Source organism: Pempheris klunzingeri, chromosome 6 (genome assembly GCF_042242105.1).
Source record: "Pempheris klunzingeri isolate RE-2024b chromosome 6, fPemKlu1.hap1, whole genome shotgun sequence".
Classification (NCBI taxonomy): Eukaryota; Metazoa; Chordata; class Actinopteri; order Acropomatiformes; family Pempheridae; genus Pempheris; species Pempheris klunzingeri.
The window spans coordinates 21,017,523-21,044,539 of NC_092017.1; the positions used below are offsets into that span (position 1 = coordinate 21,017,523).

The 27,017-nt window shown below is 42.2% G+C and overlaps 1 protein-coding gene across 3 annotated transcripts; it reads left to right on the forward strand.

Moving 5' to 3' along the window:
• The first annotated feature begins 319 nt into the window (after nt 1-319).
• rfx2 (regulatory factor X, 2 (influences HLA class II expression)) lies at nt 320-27,000 on the forward strand. Of its 3 annotated transcripts, XM_070832970.1 has the most exons (18): nt 320-453; nt 11,739-11,847; nt 12,337-12,426; nt 13,916-13,998; nt 14,645-14,915; nt 16,217-16,291; nt 17,291-17,472; nt 17,673-17,792; nt 18,911-19,032; nt 19,355-19,473; nt 22,046-22,158; nt 22,348-22,499; nt 22,904-23,001; nt 23,489-23,638; nt 23,789-23,997; nt 24,139-24,292; nt 24,396-24,438; nt 24,881-27,000. In XM_070832970.1, exons 2-18 carry the CDS (start codon nt 11,740-11,742, stop codon nt 25,000-25,002), a joined length of 2,211 nt encoding a protein of 736 aa, XP_070689071.1. In that variant the 5' UTR covers nt 320-453; nt 11,739; the 3' UTR covers nt 25,003-27,000. The 3 variants fall into 3 exon arrangements, with proteins under 3 accessions (XP_070689071.1, XP_070689068.1, XP_070689070.1); XM_070832967.1 differs by lacking the exon at nt 16,217-16,291 and having other exon boundaries at nt 364-453; XM_070832969.1 differs by lacking the exon at nt 12,337-12,426 and having other exon boundaries at nt 364-453.
• Nucleotides 27,001-27,017: the final 17 nt, after the last annotated feature.

The following is a 27,017-nucleotide window of genomic DNA, read 5'->3' on the forward strand; positions in this document are numbered from 1 at the left end:
CTTTGGGGTGTGTTTTTCATATAGGCCTTTACAAGTTTTTATAGAAAATGTAATGTGTTTTCTGTTCATGTGTCAAATAAATAAATAAACAGGGTTTAAAATAACGTAAAAAGTCAACTAAACTTAAAGAAGACAGACCGACCCTGTCCGTGTTTCCTGGCTAAGACCACCTCCTAGTGGTCCAGTTGTAGTTTACAGCTGTAGCTAACTGGGCGGGACCCGGGCTCCTTGTGGCCCCTCCCTCGCATAGTGAGAGCCCTGACGTAGGCATTCGAGGGTAGCAACAGTTGCCTCGAGACCCCCTCGCGCCATAGTGACTGTAGCCGTGGAGACAGTTACTTACCAACGGGCGCAACACTCAGCAACAGCAGCAGCAGCATCTGGAAGTCACCGAGCGAGTGGGAGAGAGGGGAAAGAGAGCAGAGCCAGGGCAGAACTTTTCTCAAGGCAAAGGTGATTATATCTTTGTAGAACTTAGACACTGAATTCATCTTAATTTGGAGAAAAATGCTCCGGGTGGTTGCTAGCAGTGTCGGTTATTTTCCACAACATAACTTTCCCTCCTTTGTGGCATCCGCCCCAAGTTGAGAACGGCTTTCCACTCATTTAACTGACGCTCACCTTTTTGCTAGCAACTGCGTCTTCCACCTAAAGTCAGCTTGGGAGGGGGGGGTAATATCTATTTCGTGTCCGCTACTTTCTTTGCTACACGCTGCTTTAAACGTAAAGTTACACACAGCGAAAGCGTTACTCCATCTCAAAGTTGATTCAGCGTCACTTTACACTTGTTGCTACGTTGTGTGCTGCGGTGTCGAGACGTGAACGCACTTGCAAGCTCAGTCCCAGCAGGATGGATGGTTAGCCCACCAGTCAGGCTGCGGCTAATGCTAACACAGACAACCAGCAGCCATGAGTTCAGCTGTGAGTTCAGCCGCTTGTCGCCCTGTTAAAGGCAGCTCTGTCTTACTCCTCACAACACGGACAAATTTCGTTCTTTGTGTGTGTGAGTGTACGTGTGTGTGTGTGCGTGTGTGTCTGTGTCTCAGCCGTATTCAAGCAGGTGGGAATGTAGCTAGCTAGCGTTAGCAACGTCGGTCCTGGTGCTCAAACTGTAAGTAACGTCCGCTGCGTGGAAGCTTGAACTCAGCAGGGGGATACCTTTCATTTCAGCAGACCCTTTGTGTCGATTTATACTTTGAAGTTGTACCGTAAAACGAATTAAAAATGTTACGCAGTCGTGCACGGATATATGAAGTTAAACCGGCGACGCTACGACACTAACAACGATATTACCCAGGCTGATGCCGCCTCCGGTGTGTGTCTCATGAGCGTAGTAAACTGTCACACTGGATTAATCTCTGTTGCACAGATTATAAAGCATTTGCTATCTGAATGGAGCAAAGTTGGTACTTCACAAAGTTTTGTTGGTTTTAATATTTCACAAATGGCTTGAATATCTGGATATGTTACAGCTAGGTGGTGCTGTAATGGTTCTTTCGTACTGCTCTGTCTTGTTTTTACAGTGAGAGATATTTAAAGCTCTGTTTACTATGTGCTTTTAAAACTACATTTCAAATAGGATACACGTGTGCACTTTATGTTAAGCAGAGAGAGAGGGAGGGAGAGAGAGAGTCATTGGACCTGATTCCCATCCTCTCATTTAATCTCAAGTAATTTGGCTCCATCTACTAATATTTCTACGTTTACTGATATTGTGCCCATTTAACAGACCTAAAAGCAAACTGTTTGCCAATACTGGAGTTGTTCCCCGGGGCACTGCTTTATTGTTCATGTGGCAGGTCTCACTAGGGTTGCTGTTTGACCTCTCATTAGAGTTGAAGGCTCACATCAACCTGTGCTTCAGCAATAATGAGAAACCAAGGGAAAATAGACCCCCAATGATTTTAAGTTCCCATTTTCATTTGTTTTACAGTGTATCTGTGGCAGGTTTCCAGCACTTTGCGTACCCCTTTTCTCCTTTTGGGAGTCTCTTTTTGTCCCCCGAGTTACATTAATTCTCATGAATCTTTTCAGAGACAGCTGTCAGGTGCTCTGTCGTTTGTAATGTTGTTTGCTATTGAAGCATCGGGAAGAGTCTATGCAGCATGAACATTTCTCTAATTACCGCCCTCTCTGCGTGCTGCTAATGAATTGCGTTATAAACCTCCAAATTTGTATTTACATTAAGTATTCATTTTGTAAAAGAAGAGAGCTGAATGATGAACTTCAGGAGATGTATTATTGATGCAGCCCAATATCTATTTCCTTTTAGGTGAAAAGGGGTCAAAAAGCAGGTTGGAGTATGGTCATATTAATCGTGATTAATATCTCGGCTGCATGTTATATTAAAATCTAAGTTAATGAAGCTTTCCTCCTGTTACGATTTTACTAGCTTTTGGCCAGAAAATTTTAAGGGAGAACTGAATCCACAGAAGACTCGCCTTGTTTTGAAGTAAGTGTCAGGGAAGGAAACTTAACTTTGATTGGTTAAAATACTCACCGCAGCTACAAAGAAAATAAAGAGATGACTGCGCTGAAACTCTGGATGTAACCCCCACCAACCCCACCCCCCAATTTGAGCGTGACACTGTTATGTTTACATGGCAACTTGATACACAAATACACCCAAGTCATGGAAAGAAAGGAGATGGAGTGAGCCAGGGGGTGAAATGTTATTCTTTTAAAAGTCAGTGTTTTTAATCAGGTTATTTTCATCTCCTCCTTTTGGTAAGAGTGCATAGCTTTGGCTTGCAGAGGCAGGTCAGAGAGAAATGGTACTCGGAGGACAATTAAAAACAGTGGAGAGTAGTTGGTGGTTGGAGAGTTGTGTAGAAATTTCATACTGGGTTGCAATGTACAGAAAATAATTGATGACAATGCCAATTTGAGAGGGTATGTAGTTTACTTTTCTAGGTAGGTTACCTGTAATCTGTCTGTATCCGGAATTTTACAAACCACGTTTGCCTTTATTAGCCCAGCCTGTGATCAGCTTTGGTCCATTTCAGCAATCAGTGCCACACTGGCCTCTGATTTACAGAAAATAATGCTTTCTATAGACCTAACCTCCTCTCTTCTCTCCTTCTTTTAAGCCATCTCTTGAGTTGCCTGTATGATTCTGCGTAGTAGTATGCGCCATTGCTCGTGTGCCATTTTGAGTGTTTAATGGACCCATGTGTTTAGTACAGTTCAGCTATCAATAGGACAGCTGCAGTGGTCTCTGGGGCAGCGAGTGACCTGACACAGCTTTTGGTCACATGTTCTGTGTGTGTGTGTGTGTGTGTGTGTGTGTGTGTGTGTGTGTGTGTGCACCTACATGAGTGTGCTGTGTGGATGTGCTTGTGTATGTGTGTTTGCTCATTCTGTATTTAGCTTATCTTGATAAGGCCTACTGTTGCCCTGGGGAGAAGGTCTCAATCCAATGGCCTGCTACAGATATAGACATGGACCTATTCACTGCTGTCAGTTTTGTCGCTGCAGTTTACAGTTGATCATATTCAAATAGAGTTGCATTTATCTCCCCCTACTGTGCTAACTGAACTGCCTGGCTTCTCTACAGTTCATTGTCTGATATTAACACAGTTTTAATGGGTTATCCCATAACTCCAGTCAAAGGCATGTCAGGAAATCACTGAGCAAAGCAGAACAAGTGAGAGGAGAATGCCTTGTGGGGCTTGTTAAGTGGAAAATAATAGTGCCATTTGTACACATGAAATGTTTCAGTTTCATAATCTTCATAATGCATTTATTTGTGATGAGCTTTTCATTTAAAGTGGTGTGCTGTTAGTGTTTTTTTTAAGAATCTGTTGAGAGGAAAATAGTTTAAGTGTCCTTGTGACTCTCGCATCACGTCTTCCAGCAACAAAGATTTTGGAAATCATTGTAGGCTTACGCTGCTAGGATACGAAGAAACAAATCCTGTCGTATACCAAAAAAATGTTGCCACTGATTGGCACTCGCACAGTGGCAACAAGTAGAAACTCGTTGCGAAATGAAATGTTTTTCAGTCTGTCTCTTCTGTCTGTGTGTGTGTGTGTCATCAGGAGCATTCTTAACATTCCACCTGTTTGTACCGTAGCTACACAACTGCTAATTAAATTTCCTGCCACAAACAGCAGACAAGGCAGTGACATTTGCATTACAATAACTGACCCCCCCCCTTTCTCTCTTTCAGGCAGGCAGATAGTAGCAGCCCCCCACCCTCTCCTCACTTTTCCTTTCTTTTATAGAGTTTAAGGCTAGTTTGTTAAGAGATGTTTATTTGGCTTAAAGAACTTCTGTCAGTGTAAACCTGCTACAAAATAATTACCAGAACCAGACCTTTAGTGGAGTGAGATTTGCAAACGAGTAGACCCAGACAGCAGTTTTAGATGGATGTTATTGTGTTTTTTCAGAAGCTCTGTAATTAGGAGATTTAATAGGGAACAATGGCAACGGACGCCATTGTCACAGGTGGAAACAATCTTGTTTCAGCTCAATGGCGGATGTCCCTATATAGTGCAGACCCCATTCCTCATCTTTGAGAATCCTCTCTTCCCACTCATTAGCTTCAAAGGAGAGCAAGTGTCATTGTCACGTTGTTCGACATGGGGGGTAATGTAAAAGCAGCATTGTATGCCAATTATTTCCACGTAAGAGTGAGCAGCATTTGTGTTTCATGGCTGATGTGTGTTGCAAATTGTAACCAGGGAAGATGGTTTGGCAGTAAAGTGTTGCCACTGACAAAGTAGTCAAACTAATCTGGATTCTCTCTCATCCTGGAAGTTTAATATTTAAAAAAAATATTCAGTCAGTACAAATAAAATGAAAGGCAAAGAAATAAATACCAACTAGAAGTAAAGAAATGAATACCAACTAGATGAGGTTTTGAAATGTTTGAACTTAATTCAGTATGTAAATCAATAGACAGGATGTCAACCGTATCCTGTTACCACCTTTCACTGTACGTTCCATGATTGCCCCATGTTCTTGATGCAAATTGCAGTGCAGGAACACTTTTCTTAAGTAATTTGATGGTTAATGATCTGGAAATGACACGGAATAAGATTTGCTAATTTAGCGTGTGAATGCTGCTGATATCATGTAACTCAGAATTTTTAATATCTAAAGCTTATCACTGGATCTCACTGCTGGCTGCAGAGAGGATGATTTAAAATCCATACCTACTGTTTTTTTTCCATATGAGTGGTTGAACACAATGGATTTAGGTTGAATGGTAAGTGTGCGCTTTGCCTGTCAGTTGCTGTATTGACATTGTATCATGTTGAATCACTATTGTTAAGACTGCATTGTATTAAACACACTGATATTTAAATGTGGCAACTGTAGTTACTGTAGCAGTACCATTTACAAGAAACATGGTTACAGACTCATGTGAATAGCAGCAACTCAACATTTATCTGTGGTCACTTTTATGGTATGGCCTGTCAAATGTAGAGTGAACCATCTGTAATATCTCTTGCAGGGTTTTTTTTTAATGTCAAAGAGGTATTAAATACTTAAATCTGAGTCAGATGGCAAATATTCAGTGTGGCTCAGTGTTCTTTGCATGAACAGGCACGTGGACCAGTTTCAGATTTCAAGCATCAACTGATGAGTCATTGTTTCTGTCAAAAAGTCCCTGTGAAAACATACTGTACATACAGTATTGTGACTCACAATGTCATATCTGTGTGGAGTGAATGCTGACACTCTTCCAGTGCAACAAACCTCTCGTCAGGTTCATCTGTCAAGATTGGCATAGCAGGCCGTCAGCACCTGAGAGTTACCTTTGCAAAATGTTGTTCCCAGGAAAATAGTCCACAGGTTGGAAACACACCTGTTTAAGAGAGCAAGTGAAAGCAGATCTAAAGAACGTTGGTGTGAGTGTTTTGCATCTGGAGTGAGTATTGTTATACATCCACTGAATAGGATGCAAGTCTGGGCTAGACTAAAGCATTAGGATACTCAACCACTCCAAGTTGTCAGACTTGCCGATTAGTTTTGATTTAATGCATTTTCAAAGTGACAGCAAAATTACCTGAGGTAAGAGGGACATGTTTGCAATTCCTTTTGTTTGTCTGGTAGTTAGCAGGAAATCTCATTAACTTGCAACAGATTTCATAAATTGAGATCGAAAGGTAGGCTGTGGCCCAAGGAATCGTTAATTCAGTATATATATTAAAATCCCTTTAACAGTTTTGCAGCCTTTGCAGGGATATGAGTTCTGGCGGGATTGTGAATCTGTTCAGTGATGTGCTACGTTTCAGATGGAGCCATACCGTGTGCTTTGGATCCAGCTGTGACTATGTTTAAATTGAGATCTATCTATTCTTCACATGCTGTGCAAATATCAATGAAAAGGCCTTCAAGAGAGTTGAAGGATTCAGAAAGTTATTGGATGATCATAATGTGTTTTTGGGTGTGCCAAATACAGCTACAACAATTTTTATCGTAGATTAATCTTTTGAGTATTTTCTCATTTAATCGATTTTTTTTGTTTACTCTATAAAATGTCATCAGTGTCATAGTGGAAAATGTGGATCAGTGTTTCCCCAGATGACATCCTCCTCAAATGTCTTTTTTTGCCCACAACCCAAAGAAATTCAGTTTACTGTCACAGAGGAGTAAAAAAAAAAAAGGAGCTGGAGCCAAAGAACTTTGACTTTTTTGTTTCTTAAAAAATTATTCAAACCAGTTGATTAGCAAAATAGTTGGAGATTAATTTAACAGTTGACAACTAATGTATTCATTGTTGTACCTCTAATGCCAAATGTTAGTAATGTTTTGGAAAATGGGGGGGAAAAAACATATATAAGAAAAGCAGCTGAAACTCTTTTGCCTTTCTCATTTTCTCTGCCGTCACCAGCATCTTCCCAATCAGCCAGGTGACTTGAGTGAAGTTCCCTCTTTTGTGTCAACAGCAAAGCAGCCTTGTAACACATCAGATAGATACTCATGAAAGACAGAGACAGCTACACGTATGAGTATATCTGATTACATTCCCAGTTGTGGCCAGCTCTCCCCCTTCCTCTTTCCTGCTCGTCTTTGTCGGGTTTTCCCGTTTACCTTCTCAAAATGTTTCAGTTCCAAGCCCTCTTTCCTCATCTCGAGATGTAAAATGTTAAGGATGAGGGCTGGGGGTGGGTGGAGGCTGGGGCCAGTGGAAATCTGGAAAGGGTTAGAAGAGGTAGGGCGTTGGGGGAGGAAGTTGCTAGTGTAGAGCACGGGCGAACACACAATCTCCATGGCAACGGTTTGATCTTTCTCTCTGTGGCTGTCAGGCCTGCAGCGCACATGGTGACGGAGTGGACAGGTTGTGCTGATGACCAGAGGTGGGGAGGTGAGCTGGAGAGGGGAGGGGGCCGCTTGGATCAGAGACAGTGGTCTGTGCCTCCTATTTCTGCTCTCTCCCTCTCTCTCACCCTCAAACTCTGCCATCTGCAGACCCCAAGAGCTGCTTTGATTGGATTAGCCGTGAATTAATGAGACAGGCTTGAAGAACAGCCTCTGTTGTGGAAATCTCTTATCATATCTTAATTCGCTCTTTGTGTGAGCGCGTGTGCCTGTGTGATCTTATGGGTTTTTTCTTAATGAAATCAAAGAAAAGCAAGTCTAATGTCTTTTCAAACCTATAAATGACAATGAATTTGTTTTTCAAATAAAAGTATATTTGGAAAATTAGCAAACACCAGTTCCCTGTTGCTCCTCTTGGTCATTATTGTATATTAAAAGTGACACAGAAGGACATATCTGCATAGTGCTCAACGAATATCCTCCATAGATGTCCCTTTAAAAGTGTCTGCCTTTGCTTTATTTTGTTTTATCTCCCCCATGAGTTGGAAAAAGTATTTCTCTGCTCAAGCTGCTTTACTGTCTCCTCTACCCAAAGAACTTTGGAAAGACCCGACTTGCTTTTGGAAGTGTTGTTTTTGGGTGGCATGACTGTAAAGCAAGCTCGAAGAATAGACGGTTGTCTCTACTGATGACTTAAACATTCCTCCTCCTTTTGAGCACCAAGTAGTTACAAAAACAGAGCACTTCATCCTGTCCTCTTCAATCATGTCTAAACCAGCATAAAGTCTGTACATTTTTATATAACTGCAAAACAGGAATAACTCTGCCTGCATGTCCCCCGGTGTCTGAAATTAATAGCTTACATAGTATTTATTGTTGTAAGTTTCTACTTAGCGTGAGATAGAGGGATCAGGTGGGGGGATGGCATTGTTTGGTTTGGGAAGTATTCTGTTGGTTGCATAGCAACAGGCTCCTGGAAACGGGAGTGGACGGTGTTGCCACTAGCAACCGTTGTTGCTCTGCAAACAATGTGGGCCAGTGCAAACATGAGCCAAGACTGTGGGCTCCTGCTTTTAATTGAACATCTGTATGTGTTTTTCTCTGATTGAGCCCGGTTTAAGTTCGATCTGTCAGTGACAGATGTTTAGATCTTGTCTGTGCTGTTAACATTATAGACTTCAGCATTAATGGCAGTTTGTGAGGCTTTGGGGCTCCTAAAATGTGTCTCTTTTTGTTTCCGTGTAGCTTTAAAACTCAGGTAACTCTTGGAAGAAGCGGTTGTTGCTGTAATGTTGTTAAGTGCTCATTTGGGATTTGCCTGAATGAAACCAGGCTCACAGACCTGACATGAAAATGGACTTGTGTGTGTGTGTGTGTAAGAAGTTGTCTCTGAGTGGGAGGCAGAAAGGTTTGGCCCTAAACAGCAGCCCAGCAGTTTTGCAGCAGTATGCTATGTCTCCTGCTGTGTTGTACCTTTGTGCCTTTCAGAGCTGCTCGTGGAGAAGTTGTGTGGCTTTTAACCTTCCACGAACACTAAGCAGAGACTCCTCTCTCCTGTTTCTTAAAACCAGTGCTTTACTTGAGCTTTAATGGATAAAAATGTGCACCCCCCCACCCCCCTCACCTCACCATATCATCCACTCCTTCATGGCATAAATAAGCCCCCAGGCTTGTGTCACTTCCTCTGGTGAAAATGACAAGTCTGAAGATAAATGATGGGATTGTTACAAGTGTATTTATAACCAACGTGACACTCCATAGACAAATTCCTTGCTTTCGAAAGATGCTTTAGCATTGCAGCTAATGTTCACTCCTTGTTAGTGTCATCCTGATAATAGCGTTTTAGTGCTTTAATTACATACAAGAAAGAGGTGTGAAGAAAAAATTGTTGGGATTATGAGAGCCTTTACATGTAGGTGCTAACTGTGCCATGTGCTATTAAATACATTGAGGATTGACCTAGAGGGCTGGTCAGGGTGGACTGGATATAGTGCTCAGAAGATTGACACATATCAGGAGTTTCAACATAGAGCTCTTTCACTCTATTAGTCATGTAGGCAGAGCAGTGTCTTTGCCTGTGGCAAAATCTCCACACATGGAAAATGCCAGTGGTGGCACACCCAAATCTGCTGTTTTTCTATTTTAAAGGTTCACGGTCTGATTTTTAAAAAAATCACATCCAGGAGTACCTCCAAACTCTAAATCTTAGGTTACTCTAAACCTAAGTTACTGCTGATGTTTACAACGTAACACACCTGACAGTTGAGTTGAAACTGTTTTGCAGCCAGCAGGGAAATTTGTTTTGTTAATTAGCGTACCATTGGTCTCTAAAAAAAACATCTTCAGCGAGGTCGGTCTGCTCCATGTGTTTGGTTCTTTCAGATAGCTTACCGATCCAAAGTGTCACAGCCACTTTGTATTTCCTTGTATTTTGACCACCTGCCAGAGAGAGCTGTGATTGGAGGACGGATGCTATAATTACTTTCCAGAAATTAACAGTGAACGTGCCAGACTTGCTTCTCATGTGAGTCATTATGTAGTGTGACGCAGCCTTGAACAAAATCTTGAGCTCTGCCAAAAGTGCACAGATGAGGATCTCTATTCTAGTCCAGAGAGGGATCACGACATAGTGTCGAGCACTGCGGGGAAGCCATTTTTTATTAGATGTTTGCCCTTGCAATCTCCTGGGAACCTCCTGATTATGTGTGGTGGGGATTTTGTGGTAGTGTGTGTGATAGCTTCATCATGTTGTATTTAGTGGCATCGTTTTAGGTGGTTGTAATGAGCGGTTTTATTTTGCATCTTGAACTCTGAAAATGTTCCACAAAAAGAGGATGTGGCTCCTATTGTGGTGTGGGCAGCAGAACATATTTGTTGGAATTACGGGTTGGTTGAATTTATTTTCTCCTCCTCTCCGTCGCTGGTGGGGCTTCCTTGATTCTGAGTCATGTTGCCCCTGCTTTTCGCATGTTAGATTTGTTATTGTTATTGCCCCTTCTGTCTGAGCTCAGTTTGGCACATGGCCTTTGGCAGGTTTGTCATTTACTAATGAATTTTAGAGACACATTTAGATCACTTGGTTTAGAGCAACAGATGCAGGAAGGTCTTCTTAATTCTTATGTAAGCAGAGAACTGAATTGAACTCTCGAGTATAATAGCTTTAATCGTACAGCACCATCAGAGAGTGTGGGCTGGGTCTTGAGAAAGCCAAAAGACAAGAGTGGCTGCACCTGTTGCTTGTATAGCTCAGCCCCCAGATTACTGTGTTCGTCAAGTATCTTCCAGTAAATTAAAATAACACTGTAATGTGCTTCTTGTGTTATGACTTATCACAGTGTGTCTAGAGCAGGTTGAGTCTTGCAGCCTTGCTGTAATGCTCCTGGTGAACACCGCTCCCTCATCTACCTACTGACTTTTCCTGCTGCCCCTGGATTTCTGCCTTAAACCAAAGACTGCTCATCAATTCTACCCCCCCCCCCCCCCCAACTGTGCTGTATCTCTCTCTCCCTTATTCTAATCCTCCTCCCCCTCTTCTCTTTGCGGTCGTACTCGAAAGTTCCTGTGCAAGAGCTTCATAAAGGGGTGGGGTGGGGGGTTAACAGAGAGGGGAGGAGTGGTGGGTTGAGCTGGGGGTGGTCGTCATGGATTCCTCTCCATAGCAACCGACAAACGTTTACAAAGCATTAAGGAATTTCCTCATATCAGCTGGATTATTGGAGCCCTCAGAGAACGGCTCTCGTTCGAAACAAACGCTGGATATCATCAGGACCCCGGCAGGAGCTGGAGCCCCACTGCCATTTTCATCTTTTTCCCCCCTTAGTTTTTTCTTTTTTTGAGAGAGTGGAGAAGTTGTTTTTTATCTGCTTACTCCCCCTTGCAGTTCCATTCTTCTCTTCTCCCTGCCTTACTCCCGCTCTTTCCCTTTCTGTCCTTTTTTTTTGAAAAAGAGAGCCTTTGTGTCACTCCATTTTTAGCTCCCCTTTGCTATGCTGTGCACATTGTCACCCAGTGGAAAGCCGAATGGCAGCAGTGGGTTTGGCCCTCAGGAAGCAGCCCAGTCCTGCTGGTAACTTGAACTCCTGTACTGTAACTTTTCCACCTGGGTCTGATCTGTCAGCAGGACCAGAGGTGTCTGTGTACTACTGTTGGGGCACTTATTTTGCCATTCATTAAGGCCAAAGGTGGGCTGCCTCTGGGGCTCTGAGAGCCTCACTGACTCAGCTTGACTTTGCAAAGCCAGAAACCCCCTGGGGCATGAAGAATGCTCTTGTGGCTCCAAGAGAGAAGGGGTGGGTTGGAAGGGCATTTATCTAGTATGGCTGTCCATGTGAATAGACTTGAGATGCTCTTATTCTTTTCTTACAACCTTTAGTGTTACCTGTAAGAGTATTTATTCAGTCTGGTATAAAATTCCCTCCTGCTCATGTCTTTTCGATCCTCTCCTTTATGTCTCCCCTGCAACCCAGCATGCAGAGCTCAGAGGGAGGGTCAGACACTACGACCAGCGTGGCAACGCTGCGGACCTCATCATCAGCTCAGGCCCCTGTGGTACAGCCTGTCCCAGCCTCTCAGCAGGTAGGGTACAACTTCTACCCTGCTGCTACTGTAATGACATGAGAAAAGGGGAAAGTCTGTAATGATTTAACGGTTCCATCCAATTCCTTTTCGAATGAAGTATAAAAGTATTTTATTAACCAAACTACTACTACTAAGCTACTCGCTATATTAGTGCTTGTGCATGGTGTCTGAAAGAAACTGTACAATGTCCTGACAATATAATCTCTCCTGAACACACTAAATAAAAATGTTTTTTTTCAGCAGTGGTTCCAATATGTAACTTGTCAGTAAGTGAAGCTGCCAAAAGGCAAAGCTGCACTAAATACACCACTATATTCAGGATGTGACTGGCAGAGAGACGTCTATAAGCACCAGCTTATAGACTTCAGGGCATTTGCTGATATGTTCATCAGTGTTGTATTGACAGTCACATGTTTACGATTATATGTGTGTGTGTGATTGTACGTGCATACCTATGTAATTGAGTTATGTCTTGTATCCACACAGAGGGTGCTGGTTCAAGCAACAGGCTCAGCTCAGAAGGGAGGACAAGTACAGCAGCTTTCAGTACCCAGGGTTCAACAGGTCCCTCAGCAGGTACACAGTACTGTACATACATGTACAGTGCTGTGAAAATATTTGTACACCCCTTGATGTTTTTTTAAAACGAATTTAATTATTTTGACTTTTGTGACTGAGCCGGCATTTTCTTTTACAATAAAGTAAAAAAAAACATTTATTTATGCAATTTCAAATAAACAGAATCCAGTGTTGGCAAAATAAGCATAAAGACTGTTTCACCAGGCCTTATTTGTCACTTGAGTATTTGGTCATGTCTCATTCGGGCCAGAATTTACATTCAGGTTAAATAATAAGTCAGACTGGGGCGTCAAAGGTTTGGGCTTCGACTGATGCATCAGTTATTTCACAAGTTAAAAAGTAGCCTAACCAGGATTGTGAAACCAAACAACGCACTTGATTAAGGTCCCAAACATGGCAACACATTCATTCAGTTGAAAGCTGGTCATCCAGGGCATGTGTCAAAATGTTGTTCCTGCCTCCTGCTGCCCCTCATAGGTGTGTGAAAGTGTCTTTCTCTGGCTGAGCCTGGCCCACTGCCTGTATACATGAATAACATCTTAATACAACTCTTGGTAGCTTTTAAATAGATACTCGCCTTAATGGTTGGTAATTAAGAGTAATTTTAAATGTATGTGATGATGAAGATTATTCGTAGCTCTGCAGCTGCTTCTGTTGTGGTGATGTGTTTGGCAAAAAGACCTCTCTGGGTCCCAGGGTATTATGTGAACCAGATGCAAAGCCCGGTGATTCCTGGGGGCGTGAACCAAATCCCAACACGAAATCTGCGTGTCATCTAGCATATAATGGTGAAAACCAGGAGCTGACCTGAGTGTGTGCTATTAGCCCATCTTATATTTCCAGGCGATATGCCACCAAATAAGCCAATAGCAGGTGGACTGGTCATTACCTGATTTTCAACAGTAATACTTCAGTAAATCATTCATTAACAGTTGTTATGTTTGTCAAATCCAGCGTGTCTTTGTTAAACCATGTGTACTGTATGTCTTTATCAGCTCGTATTTAAATTATTGTCAATTATTATTTCAACAACTTTGTTTTAAATTACAGGGAAAAGTGTTTTTTTATTTGTTATTTACAACCTTTTTTTGTTCTAGATGGCTTTTACTCCTGAACCCCCATTAAAATAACATACTTATTTAGCATTTCAAATATTACAGAGTCCTAAATAAAGGACATTGGTAGGTCTGAATACAGTAGGCAATGATTTAGTGATACATTGAATTGTTGAGGCTTCTGTTTTGCACAAGTGATCATGCAAAAGCAAAAAGGGGTGTATAGACTTTTTCACTGCACTTTATGTACACACTCTAATAGGTGCAAACATGCCTACACCCATAAGGAAATGTTTTCATTTTGTAGAGTAAAGTAAAAGTCAGTTACTATGCCAATAGTAATTACAATAGGACTTATATTTGTATAAATATGGAACTATTAATAAAGATTTTTCGTTTTCCTGCTTTGATTTCCTGTTGTCTCTTTGTAGGTGCAGCAGGTGCAACATGTCTACCCGTCCCAGGTCCAGTATGTAGGAGAAAGTGGGGAGACTGTTTACACCAATGGAGCTATGTAAGCAATGTTACAATATTTCACAATTTTAATAAAGGAACATTATACTTTTTCTTACTTTTTTATGTGTTTCGTTGTTTAGTTTAAGCATACTATAAAATCAAGTTTAATGAAACCCAGTTGAGAAGAACATTTTATTAAAATGAGTTATTAATGAAAATAAAAAGTTTTAATATTTGTATGATTTGGTTTATATAGGAAAGCCTTAATATTTCCCCAGTGTGTGGCCATTTTTGTTCAGAATATTTACCATAGTTAGAAATGGCTACTGTATTAATGAAAAATGCTGAAGTGCTGTAAATCATTTTGCACTTTAAGTGAAACTGTATTTGGTTCCTCTCCAAATGCAGAGTTATCTTGAATTTTATATGAATAGTTGCTGGATGAAAAGCATAATGAGAAAGAAGACTTTCCAAACCACTTTTCTCATCATTTTAACTTCCAACTGTCTTTGAAGGGGCTCTCATCAAAATGCCCGATTAAAGCCAAAGTGACCCACATACACACACACACAATATGATCACACTGGTTATATTGTTGTCTGAGAAACAAGATCCTAAAATTCATCAGTTGTCACGAAAGTACTTTGTTCAGCATCATCATGAAATGACATCACCACATGCTAATTTCAATTACCTCTCCCCAGTCGAGCGGCCTACTCCTACAACCCCGAGGCTCAGCTGTATGGGCAGGGCAGTGGGGGAACCTACTTTGACTCACAGGCGGGTGGAGCTCATGTCACCACGGTGGTCTCCTCTGCCAGCGGTGGCGTGCCCCCTCATGGGATGGTGGGCATCGCTATGGACGTGGGCAGCAGCCACATCATCTCCAGTGGAAGCACCTATCTGATCCATGGAGGAAGCATGGAAGGAAGCCGCAACCACATATCCCACTCATCACGCTCCTCCTCGGCTATGGTGAGCAACACCTATACCAAAGTTTCTGTGTTACTCTGAAGCACCTTTTCCAATGGAAAGGGATTAATGACCCACCACAGCAAGCAAACTGTAAATCAGAGGCTTACACCCACCAAATGAATGACTCAGCGAATATATCTGGGGGATTGTTTGTCTTTTCTCACCTGTGGCCAAATCTTATCTTTTATTCTCTAAAGTGCATAAACACTTTACTACTAACTTCAGTGCAACATGACATCCTGAGCAGAGATTCCCACTAGTATACGGTGTTGTGAGATGCACAGTGGTGCTGACTATCAGTACTGCCACCTGAGCCTACGTCCAGTCTGGCCAGGCTCCCGGATAAGCCTGAAAGGCAGGGAGACACACAGGGTTTACAGCAACCTGCGTAGGGGCCTCCTGGTCCTGCGGTAACACACAGAGAGCAGAGCGGTACAGGGCAGAGAGCCTGTAGAATCGGGACACCGGCTTAAATAATTCAGCACTGCCTTGTTTCAGAGGTTTTCACAGGCACTTGAGTGCCCTGTGAAACAAAGCAACCCCTGGGGCTCATTACCATTTGGCCAGGAGCCCTCGGGAGCCTTCTTAAGGCTTGGAACGTTGCCTGCCTCTTTTTCCTTTTCTTCTATGTCTCCACTTTGGCTGCAATACCAGATATCTTTTCTTTTTTGACTTGATTTTCTTCTACAGCTCAACAGAATGTCCCTAGTTTTGTCACTCACTTTGTCTGCCAGTTGGACTCCATAATCTTTTGTTGTCCAAAGACAGAATAATATACCAAAATATTTTTTACGAAGACGCTCTTGCCTATATCATGGCTACATCTCACTTCATCTGATTTTTAGTTTTTCGTATATTATTTCAAAGGTGCATTGATTGATACGTGTCGGGGTTGGGGTGGGCTGGGGCCAGACATTGTTGACCTAGTGTCCCCAAACTTGATGTGACCTGTGCCCCTGTTTGTAATTCCTATTTGCATATATTAGAGTGTCTGAACGCAAACCTTCACCGAGCAGCTTAACCCTATGAGTCCCTTGATTTGCATGCTTTTGTCAGCCAATAATGGATTTGGCTGCAACACTGACTGATTTTAATGGAAATGCAGAGATCTGGCTGCTCGCTAACAGTCTTATTTCCTTTATCTGTTTTTTTTGTGTGTGTGTGTGTGTTTTTTTTTTTTTTTCCATATATACCCCTGCTTATTTCGGCCCCCTCCTTTTTTTCTGTCTCTCACTCTCCTGCCTCCTCCCTCTTGTGTGTCCACTTTTTTCCCCTTTTTTTTGGCATGCTTCTTTCTTTAGCTTGAAATGGCGATTGAAAACCTCCAAAAGTCTGAAGGAATTGCAAGTCACAAAAGCAGCCTGCTCAACAGCCATGTAAGTCAAACCGGGAACTTTCTTGACACAAGAGAAAATGAAAAAAAGAGAAACAAAACAAAAACAAAAGCTGAACCTCGAGGCAGTGTGTTCGACTCACATTCTGCAAAGTTGAACACACTACCTGCTGCTAGCTTGACTTACCCTCTGCACTGTCCCACTGACTCGCATAATTGTGTCAGTTAGTTTGTCCTTCATCTGAACTTGCATTTGCTGTCACTTTTTGCTCAAGAATGCATCTTATATATTTTTCCTAATGCCCTGCATGGACTTGAATTGATTGATTTTGTTTTTTTCTTTTGGTTTGTTTGTTTTTTCCAAAATTTCTGTTTCACTTCTAAGTACACCAAGACATGCACTCGGTGTTACAAAATGTTGCTGCAGTATAACTTTTCCTCTTGTTGGTAGGCTTTCACTCAATTATTGTGAAATTTAAATAAGATTCATAGTGTAATTTTATCCAGATTTTTCCTCACATGGGAAATATTGTGGTTTAGATACTTTCCCTAAATTCCAACTCTTCACCTCAGTTGTCCTCTCACAATCTCCACGTCATTTGTATGAATAGTGTTTCAAGGATATGCTTTCAATCTCATTTGCAAATTGGTAATTTGATCTTTTTATGCAAAGTCGTTATGACAGTGCTGTCACAGAGAGCTATGACAATGTCCTCTGGAGATTTGTCTGATAGACTACATATCACTTCAGATGTTTGAGTGTTCACTCAATCAGCCATTCCTTATGCTGCAGTCACCGCTTCAGTGAAGAATATAAAGCCCTAAGTGTAGCCACAGTGGGAGTGCAGTGATCTGTTTGGTGTTTAACCTCCTAAAATAGATGGTTATGTGAGAGTGTGTGTGGTGTGTGTGTTATCTGTCTTTTGATGTGATAATAAGATGCACTGCTCCTCTTTATTTCTGGCCAGGTGACTATCACAGAGCCGACTTTATCTTTTGGGGCTCACTGATTCTGCAACTGTACCTTCCTCTTTGTTTGTAGCTGCAGTGGCTTCTGGACAACTACGAGACAGCCGAGGGAGTGAGCCTGCCCCGGTGCTCCCTCTATAACCATTACTTACGGCACTGCCAGGAACAGAAACTGGACCCGGTCAACGCAGCCTCCTTCGGCAAACTCATCCGCTCGGTTTTCATGGGCCTGAGGACCCGCCGCCTCGGCACCAGGTACAAACAGGAAGAGGTTGTTGCTGATGCAGGAGATGCTGATAACAGTAATCATGTCACTATTATAGATGTGACGAGTATGATGATGCTTATAGGCATTGGAGATTTGCTGATGGAAGAGGATAATGATAGTGATTACACTGATGGCAAGACTTCTCCTCCTCACTGGTTTCTGGCTTTTCTCTCACTAAATCTACCAGAGGCAACTCTAAGTATCATTACTATGGTATTCGGGTGAAGCCAGACTCACCGCTCAACCGGCTGCAGGAAGACACCCAGTACATGGCCATGAGGCAGCAGCCTGTCCACCAGAAACAGAGGTCAGCACTCTCTCCCCTGTCTGCCATCTTTACCCTTCTCTTTCTTTTCATTTCCATTTGCCTCGCTCTCTGCCACATTTGTTGCAGCTTTCTGAAATTTTCCATCCACCCTGTGACGTTGTTGGTTGTTTTTTCCTATGGCAACAATTTGTTTTAGTTGTTTTTTGAATGAAGATCATTAGTTAATCAAATTCTGCCACTGATGACATTTGTTCTGTGAGAGCTGCATCGCTGTCATTACCCATGTTCTGCTTTTTCTTGACTGCCATCTCCTCCCCTTTTCCTCCTTTTTGGCCTCTTTTCCTCACCCCTTTCATTCTCTTGCATGGTTTCCTATGTTTTCCCTCACCCATCTTCTAATACAAGACATTTAACCAAACACATGAACAGGGCTGCTTTCAGTGCTGCTGCAGTGTACTCATGTTTAATGAAACAGAGGTTCATTCTAGACTTGTTGTTAACTGCTGGTACCAGTGCAGCTATTGTGGCAAAGTGCTTTTCTGTATGTTTTATGTTTTTTTTTCTCATAGAACAGTGGTAGAGAAGGGTTTAATTTTTGTTTAAAGAGTAACTTAACACCCCTTAAAATGTTGTTTTTGTTGACCTCAGTGGTTTAACATCTCACTTTGCTGCAGTGATGTAGAAGTGTACTTCAGGTGTGTCAGTACACTATGACATCAAAAACGCATCTTGTCAGAGGTGAAACAAACTTGAAAGTCTCAATCAGAGACTCTGGTTTTAAGTTACTCTTTATTAGTGATGCAGAATGGACGACATTCATACTTTTTAGGATCACTGTAGAGTGTCTGTGGGTGTGTGTGTGTGTGGGCCACTGCTCATTTTCACCATGTGCCTTTTGGTTTTCACCTCAGACACATCCATCAGAGTGAGGCAAACATGTCTCAAAAGCAAAACATTTTGCACTGAAGGGATGAATCGTATCATTAAACCAGGAAAATGTTGCAAACTGTTTGCAATTGTTTTTTCTTTTCTTTTTAACCACACCCATGCTATTTCACTACTCTGTCCCACCTTGATTGGAATGAAAACCTGCACTATTGCATGTTCCCCTCCAAACCCATCTGACATCCATGTGCTGTCCTCTGCTGTCTGTATAGGTTCAAACCTCTACAGAAGGTGGATGGTATGTCTGACAGCCTGTGTGGGGGCTCTCAGCACTGTAACAGCACTCCAGAGCAGTCTGTGGCTGCTCAGAGCCAACACCACCAGCAGTACATAGGTAAGGACAGGAGCTGGTCGGCTGCTGTGACGACGGTTTGTAAACTCTTTGAAATCAGTGTTTGAAACTATCATCACTTCTTTCTTCTGATTTTTTTTTTCTGATCTCATCTTTCATTTTGGTGCTACATTTTTGTGGAGTCATATTTGACATGACTTCATTTTGACTACTCAAACATACGTTATAAACACAGGTGAAGACTATCAGGCATCCTGTTTATTGAGACAATTGTTGGATATATGTTTCTGTGTTGACATTCACTATATGATCTGTGTGTGCGAGTGAAAGGAGTGACACCTGCCTACATTTTTGCCCTACGCAGATACGTCCCACACCTTGCCTACATTTCCCACTCCTGACTTGGGCACCCAGCCTCTGCCTGAGCGCATCAACATGAATGATATCAAGAAGCTGCAGACACTCTACAGAGACCACTGCGAGGTATGTCATTTCACAGCACCACTTTTTTTTTTACACTTTCCATTACGTTAGGAGAATATTTGAAATAGTCTTAACTGTAAACATACACATGGAATAGCTTTAAAGGGGGACCTTATCTCATTATCTCTGCTTGAGGCAGTTCGAGGCTTCATGCATAACACATCCACCAGCTGTCTGCGGTCAAGTTGCATTGTAGGTAATGTAGGCACCAGGTTTTTACAAGAAAGAAAATGTGTTTATATTGGTCCCAAACAGAATGGAAAAAAGGACACTGTAACAATAAAACTCCATCATCCTGTTTATGGCACTAATTACATTGTAAATTGTAATTGCTCTTTTTAATGCACTCTGCTATCAGATAAACACTAGATTATCTCATGTTGAACTGTTGATGCTGTAGTTGGATATTTTGATGGATGGGATTTCTTGTCTTGAATAATGCTAGCCTTATCAAGGTGTATTTGTTAATAAGGGCAGATACATGTCCTGAACTCGGAGGCTCAATGAAAGCAAACTACAGCAACAGGTGTCCAGCTTTGAAAGAAGAATCTATGAAGAGCTGGATTAGAAAAATATATGAAGAAAGAGCTATGAAGACATGGTGTATTGCGTAATGTCATTTCACAGGTTGGAGGGCATAATTAATTTCTCTTGATGGGAGAGTAACACCCCCCCCCAAGATAAAGTGCATCAGCAATAAGAAAGTAGAAATAATATTAAACATTAAAATCCGTGGTCTTAAGCAGTAGCAGAGGCTGTGATTAAAGCAGCGGAGCTCTGGCTTTATCATATTATCCCTGCCCTCCCCTTGTCCAGTCTCACCACACTCCCTTTGTTCCAGCCGTCTTTTCATCTCTGTGCAGCTTTCAAGACATGCCAATTAACCTTTCAGCGCGCTGGGTGGACATCTTGGTGTCTTTGTGGTGGCCTCCCCTTGGGCCTTTGTGTTGCCTTGTCTGCGGACAGGCACATGGGCTCCTGTCTTTGTCTGCCAGCGCATTTCTGTCACTCTCACAGCTCTCATTGCCTCTACGTGTTTAATGTTTATGCATCTCACTTTTTTCCCCCTTTTTGTGAGCAAACAGTGACCTGTTAACACATTAGCCAAGACTTTCATTGACATTATTTAAAGTTACAGCACAAATAAAGGTAACAAGTTGGCCTCAGCATCAAAAAAGATCTTATTTCTGACTTTACTTTTATGCAGTTAAATTATTCTCTTCTACAGCAGGGCTGTAAACAGATTTGTATCCACTGTTGGGCATGTATTTAATAATGTCATGGTAACAACAGACAAATATTCAGGTAACAGCTGTGCTATTAAATTAATGTTGTTTGTTTAAGTACAAATGATTAGGTGTTTAATAAAACTTTTACAGGTAATAAATCAAACTATAAACCACAGTATTTGTCGTGTGTGTGCACAGATGTGAGGAGTTAAGATTCGGGAATCTCTGCCGCAGGCCGCTCGTCTATCTATGACTGTGCATGCAAACATGTGGTATTTCTCCTCCACGCTTTTGTGTTTTTTTTTTTCTTTCTTTCTTCATGCTGGCGAAAAACTGTGGAGGCAAAACGCTCTTGTTTAGAGGGGATGGGGAATTCTCCTTTTTGTTTTGGAGTTCTGTGTTTGACCTGTTGCTTGGGGCAACCGTAAACAAGGTTGCCATGGCAACGGCTGGAGAGGAAGCAAAAACATATCATGTGATTGAAGCCTACACTGCTGTGTAACAAGATCCAGCGGCAAGTGCACGTCCTGCCAGATAGAGAAAGAAGAGAATCTCAGGGCATGGTGTGAATCATACGCTCGTACTCAATAGACGCTCAATGTAGAAATATACTGAACCGTTTGAGAGCAAAAACAAAAGAGTTTGACCTCTGACTCATGTGGAGTCAGGCTGACATCTCCTCTGGTGAATGTCCTCGACAACCTCTAGTGCGCTGTTTTTTTTTGTTTTACTTGCATGTTTGTTAGTGGAGGTTTAGAGTTTAGGTCAGTCTCTTTTTAGAGCCAGGTTACGGCTCTTTCTCTGACCAAGCCCTGAAACTGTAGTTGTATCATTTTACATCTCTGGCTTCCCACTGCTTCCTTTGCGCTCTGTTCTTGCAGTGTTCACTTGTATACCCTGCTTTCTAAGAGCCTCATACATATGAACAGGAAAGAGGAAGTCACATGGGTTAGTTCGGGTCAGCGCCTTGCCACTAAACGGAGGAAAATGCATACATAAATCTCTGAGGCTAATCTGCTTTATAAAGACGACCCAAAATTAAAAAAAAAACAAAAAAACTGAGTGAAATCAACAAAAAAAACTCCAGACGTAGCCTAAACGTGGCCTTTAAGATCCCCCTGATGATTAATGTGCAGGGAGCTGTGTTTAAGCTGGCTCATTGTCTAACCAGGAGGGCCTGGAGTGAGCGAGAGGCTGCCTGCCTGTAGAAACTTTGTTGTGTGTCTGGTTGCCATGGCTCAGCTCTGTATGTTTTGTCCCCCCCCATTCCTCCCTCTCTTTTCCCTCCTCTCCCCCCCCCCCCCATTCTCTTTCCCCCTCCCTCCCTCGCTGCTCTCCTGCAGGCTACTTTGGACGTGGTGATGAACCTCCAGTTCCACTACATTGAGAAACTCTGGCAGACCTTTTGGTATTCAACACCGCCATCTAGTGACGGGAGCACCGCCATCCCCGGCAGGTCAGATCACACATAAAAGCTAAAGCTTCAGTGTCGGAGAGAAAGCCACTTCTTGCTTTTACACTGAATGTCATTTCTGAGTTATATTAAATCTGCTATTTTAGCCATATGTTAAAGTCTGCTCAGGTTTATTTGCAAGGCGGCAGTATTTACAGTTTGGGTATTTTCTTCGTTTCCTCCCTTGTGTAGTGATGATGACCTGGAGGGTGTGATCCCCAGAGAGAAGCTGGTGGCTATGTGTAAATATGAACCGATCAGACTATGGATGAGAAGCTGTGACCACATCCTCTACCAGGCTTTGGTGGAGATCCTCATCCCTGATGTCCTGCGTCCTGTTCCCAGTCAGTGTTACTGATATTTTTTATTCATTATGAATTTAATAAGTTACTATGAAGTAGTGCACTGCATTGAGACATGGAATGAATTCAAAACTAGTGACTTTGTGTGTTGTCTGTGGTCCCAAAACTCCTGAATCGCCTCACTTTAAGAAACACACACTGAAGTAATAACAATACAGCAAAATCTGATTCTCACTGTCCCAGTATTACCTCTTTGCACCCATAATGATACACTGACACCACAGACAAAATCACATTCAAGGGAAATTTGCTGTTTATTCTGTTCCAGAATGACTTGAATCTTTTTTATTGCCGTCTGCTTCATTTTCACATCTCTACTTCCACTGTTTTACACATGTGTGAATGCAGTAAAGTCAGTCTGTAATCCGAGCTGTCCTTCTCTTCAGGCACTCTCACTCAGGCCATCCGTAACTTTGCTAAGAGTCTGGAAGGCTGGCTGACTAACGCCATGACCAACTTTCCTCAAGAGATTATTCGCACCAAGGTAACCAGAAAATCTCTGATTACCTTTTTAACAACTCTTCCCTAGATTGTGTGTGCATATAAAATATGTGATAATAAAATGTTTCAATTGTGCCTTAAGCATGCAGATCATTAAATCCATCACATTGTCTTACATCTCCAGCCTTTATACTTCACTTTAATGTTATATGTTACTATCCACAGCCTGCTACCTCTTCAGTGACATTTAGCTTAGTGATTGGATCTGTACATTAAACATCACAAGATGTAGCAGGCATTAATTCGATAATTAAAAAATTCCTCGATTAAATTTAGTACATTTCTCCAGTGGTGGTCTTGGTCATGGTTGAATGACTTGTGCATATATGAACTGTTGCTCTACTCAGGCTCACAGAGCCACTGAAACTCTGACTGGATGGGTCCTTGCATATGTTTACTGACAGAAACACAGAATGATGTAGAATTTCAGGATCTGTTATGGATTCTCTGGGTCTGTCTCCATGGTGTAGGTGGCTGTGGTCAGTGCCTTTGCCCAGACACTGAGACGTTACACCAGTCTGAACCACCTGGCCCAGGCAGCCCGCGCCGTCCTCCAGAACACCTCCCAGATTAACCAGATGCTCTCTGACCTCAACCGGGTGGACTTTGCTAACGTCCAGGTAAACTTTCTGGCAGCTTTCCTGGTTTATTTAATGTCAAGACCTCATGTTGCAGAAGTAGCAGACAGTTCGTGTCGACTCCCCGTCTGCTCTCCATCTCTCGTGGGTTTCTTGCTGAATGTGGTTGTCTGTGTTTCTTGCGGCTAACAGGAGCAGGCGTCGTGGGTGTGTCAGTGCGATGAGAGCGTGGTTCAGCGCCTGGAGCAGGACTTCAAGGTCACCCTGCAGCAGCAGAGCTCTCTGGACCAGTGGGCCACCTGGCTCGACAACGTGGTCTCTCAGGTCCTGAAGCCTCATCAGGGCAGCCCCAGCTTCCCCAAAGCTGCACGCCAGTTCCTGCTCAAATGGTCCTTCTACAGGTATGAGGGGGGGGTCAGGCTGTTTACACTCCCATTTAAATCCCTGCATCAGTCTGGTTTATATACTTAATCTAAGGCAAAAGGATAATTTAGCTTTTTATGGCGGTGCAGCTGTATGACACAGTGTCTGTCTTACTGTAGCTCCATGGTGATCAGAGACCTGACCCTGCGTAGTGCAGCCAGTTTTGGCTCCTTCCACCTGATTCGCCTGCTGTATGATGAGTACATGTTTTACCTGGTGGAACACCGTGTGGCTCAGGCCACTGGAGAAACTCCCATTGCTGTCATGGGAGAGGTGAGACTGCAGCAGTTGCTCAAAACACTTTAATGATGATGAAGAAAATGATGATGTTGTTGTTGTCTTGCCGACTAATGCTCGCTCCTCTCTTGACTCACAGTTCAGTGACCTGAGCTCTATGATGCCATCACTCATGGAAAAAGGTAAGCCTTTATTATTTACAGTGCTGGTGTTGATATTAGTATGGTTATATTCAAGCTAACTGATCCTTTAAGATCCTTTTGCTGAAAACATCAGTCTGGTCATATTCTAGAAGAAAACCCACACACACACAAACCACAAAAAACAGCTGTATACTTCTTGAGTTCCCCAAGCACATTCACTCACTAGCACAAATTAAACTGCAGCAAATGTTCTCTGGTTTCAGTAGTAAATATAGCAAAACATCAATCTGTCAGGTATGGAATTGCTCTTCAGGTGTTTTAAATAAAATCCTTATGCTACCTTTATATTGTGAGGATGAATTTGTTTTGTAATTTCAAACCCTGCTATATTTGTCCTTTTTTCACCCTGATTGCTCCAAGGGTCATCGTTGACATAAAATTAAACTAGTTTGACTCAAACAATCTCTGTCTGTGCCACTAGATGCTTCTTTCTCTGATGAGATGAGCGACCTGGGCAGTGATGCCGACGCATCCAGAGGCCCTCCTGAACCAGCTGTCAAGAGAGAGAGGATTGAAATGAGCCACCCTCTGCAGGAGATGTGAGTCAAGTCCGAACGGGGCCACAACGACCATCACCTCTCCCTAAAAAGGTGACCACAAGGTGGCTTTTGGGGACGCAGCGGCTTTCGGCCGGGCACACGGCGTCCCTCTGCAGTCAGTGTGTGCAATGTACATAGAGAAGAAAGTAGCAGCGTCAGTCCTCCCCTCACTAGAGTTTATTAGGACGGTGGTCTTTCTACCAGGAAGCTCGCATGTCTGGGTTTTTATTTTTTATTTTTTTAAACTCACAGGGGTGTAACACAGGTCTGATTTTCTTTCCGTTTTTGTTGCAACTGTGAATGACTTTGTGCAGTACCTTTGTATTGGAGTGGTGGTGTGTGTTCATGTGATTTTTCTTTTTTTTTTTTTCTTTTACATTTTAACTAGCTGTGCCATAGTGTCATTTGAGTGCCTTAGATTGCTAACTTTGAACCACCACTACAGATGTCTATCTGTCCCTCAGCTGTGCCTCTACCGCAGTATGAATGTATCGTCTCCAAACCTCAGACATTCAAAGCACCTTCCACATTGATTAGGTGTAGGTGTGTACACTCCTCGTTGCCTCTGCTGCAGCTCGCAGCAAACACACACAGGAAAAAAAAAAAAAAAGGAAAAAGCAGCAATGAACATGCAACCTACTGACCCAAAGGACCTTTCCCTCAGTCGTCCCCACCAGCTTAGCCATAGTCTCGCAGTAGTCAGGAAGACAGGGAACTCAGTACGTTACCTGTGTAAGATGTTGGTTTGTTTACCTCAATAGATTTCTATGCTGTGCTCTGTTAGGCTCAGATGACATGAGGCAAGTATTAAAAATATGTAGCCACTGTTGCGGTTTGTGTCTCCCAGTCCTGTTTCCTCTCATGTAAATAGTTCTCCACAAATGGTTTCCGTCCTGTCGTAGTTCCTCCGTGTGCTGCATGGACGCTTTCACCAAGTCCTGATCCAGAGACTCGTGTGGTCGTTTACTCCGCTGCCACAGAGTTGGGCATAAATCCAGAGTAATCGACTTAATGGAGATGGGATGTTAAAACCTAAACTGGAATCTGGTCTGTGTCATTGAGCCTAATTTCCTGATTAAAAAGCGGTTGTACAATTCATCCAAGGATGATAAATTAATACATGTTAGTGTGTTGGACCTGTAAAAACCAAAACCCTCACACACAAAAAGAGGATCTCGTTGGCGTCTAAGCCGGCACACACTCCCCGACTTCAGATACTTTGACCTCATGCTGTTACTCAGATTAAAGTCTTATATTCTGTTTGAATTAGATAGAAAAATACAGTGCGTTATTTGGGGAATTTCCATAATAAATTATATATATATATATATATATATGAATATATATATATCTTTGTATGATGTAGAAAGTGCGTGCTCTGTGGCCTTCACTCTTTGCCTAATCTCTCTCCTCACACTGTACTTGGTTGGTCACATTGTATCAGAAGAAAATGCTTTGTGTAATTGATTAGACTGGCGTGTGTGATAAATTTGTTTCCAATCTCAACTGTTTAGTGTATGAAATTCAATTATTACTGTGGTGCTTTGGCACCTGAGTAAACTATTAAACTGTAATGAGAGAAATTTCTATTTATATGAACTATTCTGATTTGATTGACATCAGCTTTGTGTTGAAATCTGTTTGGTTGATTTATTTTTCCCCCCTTTGGATGATTTTGCTGTAGCAATGAGAATCGTTGAGCTTGAGTTATTTAAGGCTTTTTGTAACTTGTGCCTGTCACAGTAATTTGCCTTCAAGTGCTTTGGAAAAAAAGTAATTTCTGTGTGTACTTTGTAATGTTTTGTAAGGCTGTTTTAGATTTTTGGCGGAGGATTATTTTTTATTGAACTAGATTTGGTTCTTCTTACAAGTATACTGAACCCTTATTTTTGTGCATTTTTAAACCTGTTCTTGACTACACTTTAACTAGCCTAAGGACAGATGATGGTCTGTAATAAACTGCATAGTTCAGCTGTATTTTGTACTTGGTCACAATGTGTAATAAATTGGTGTAAACCA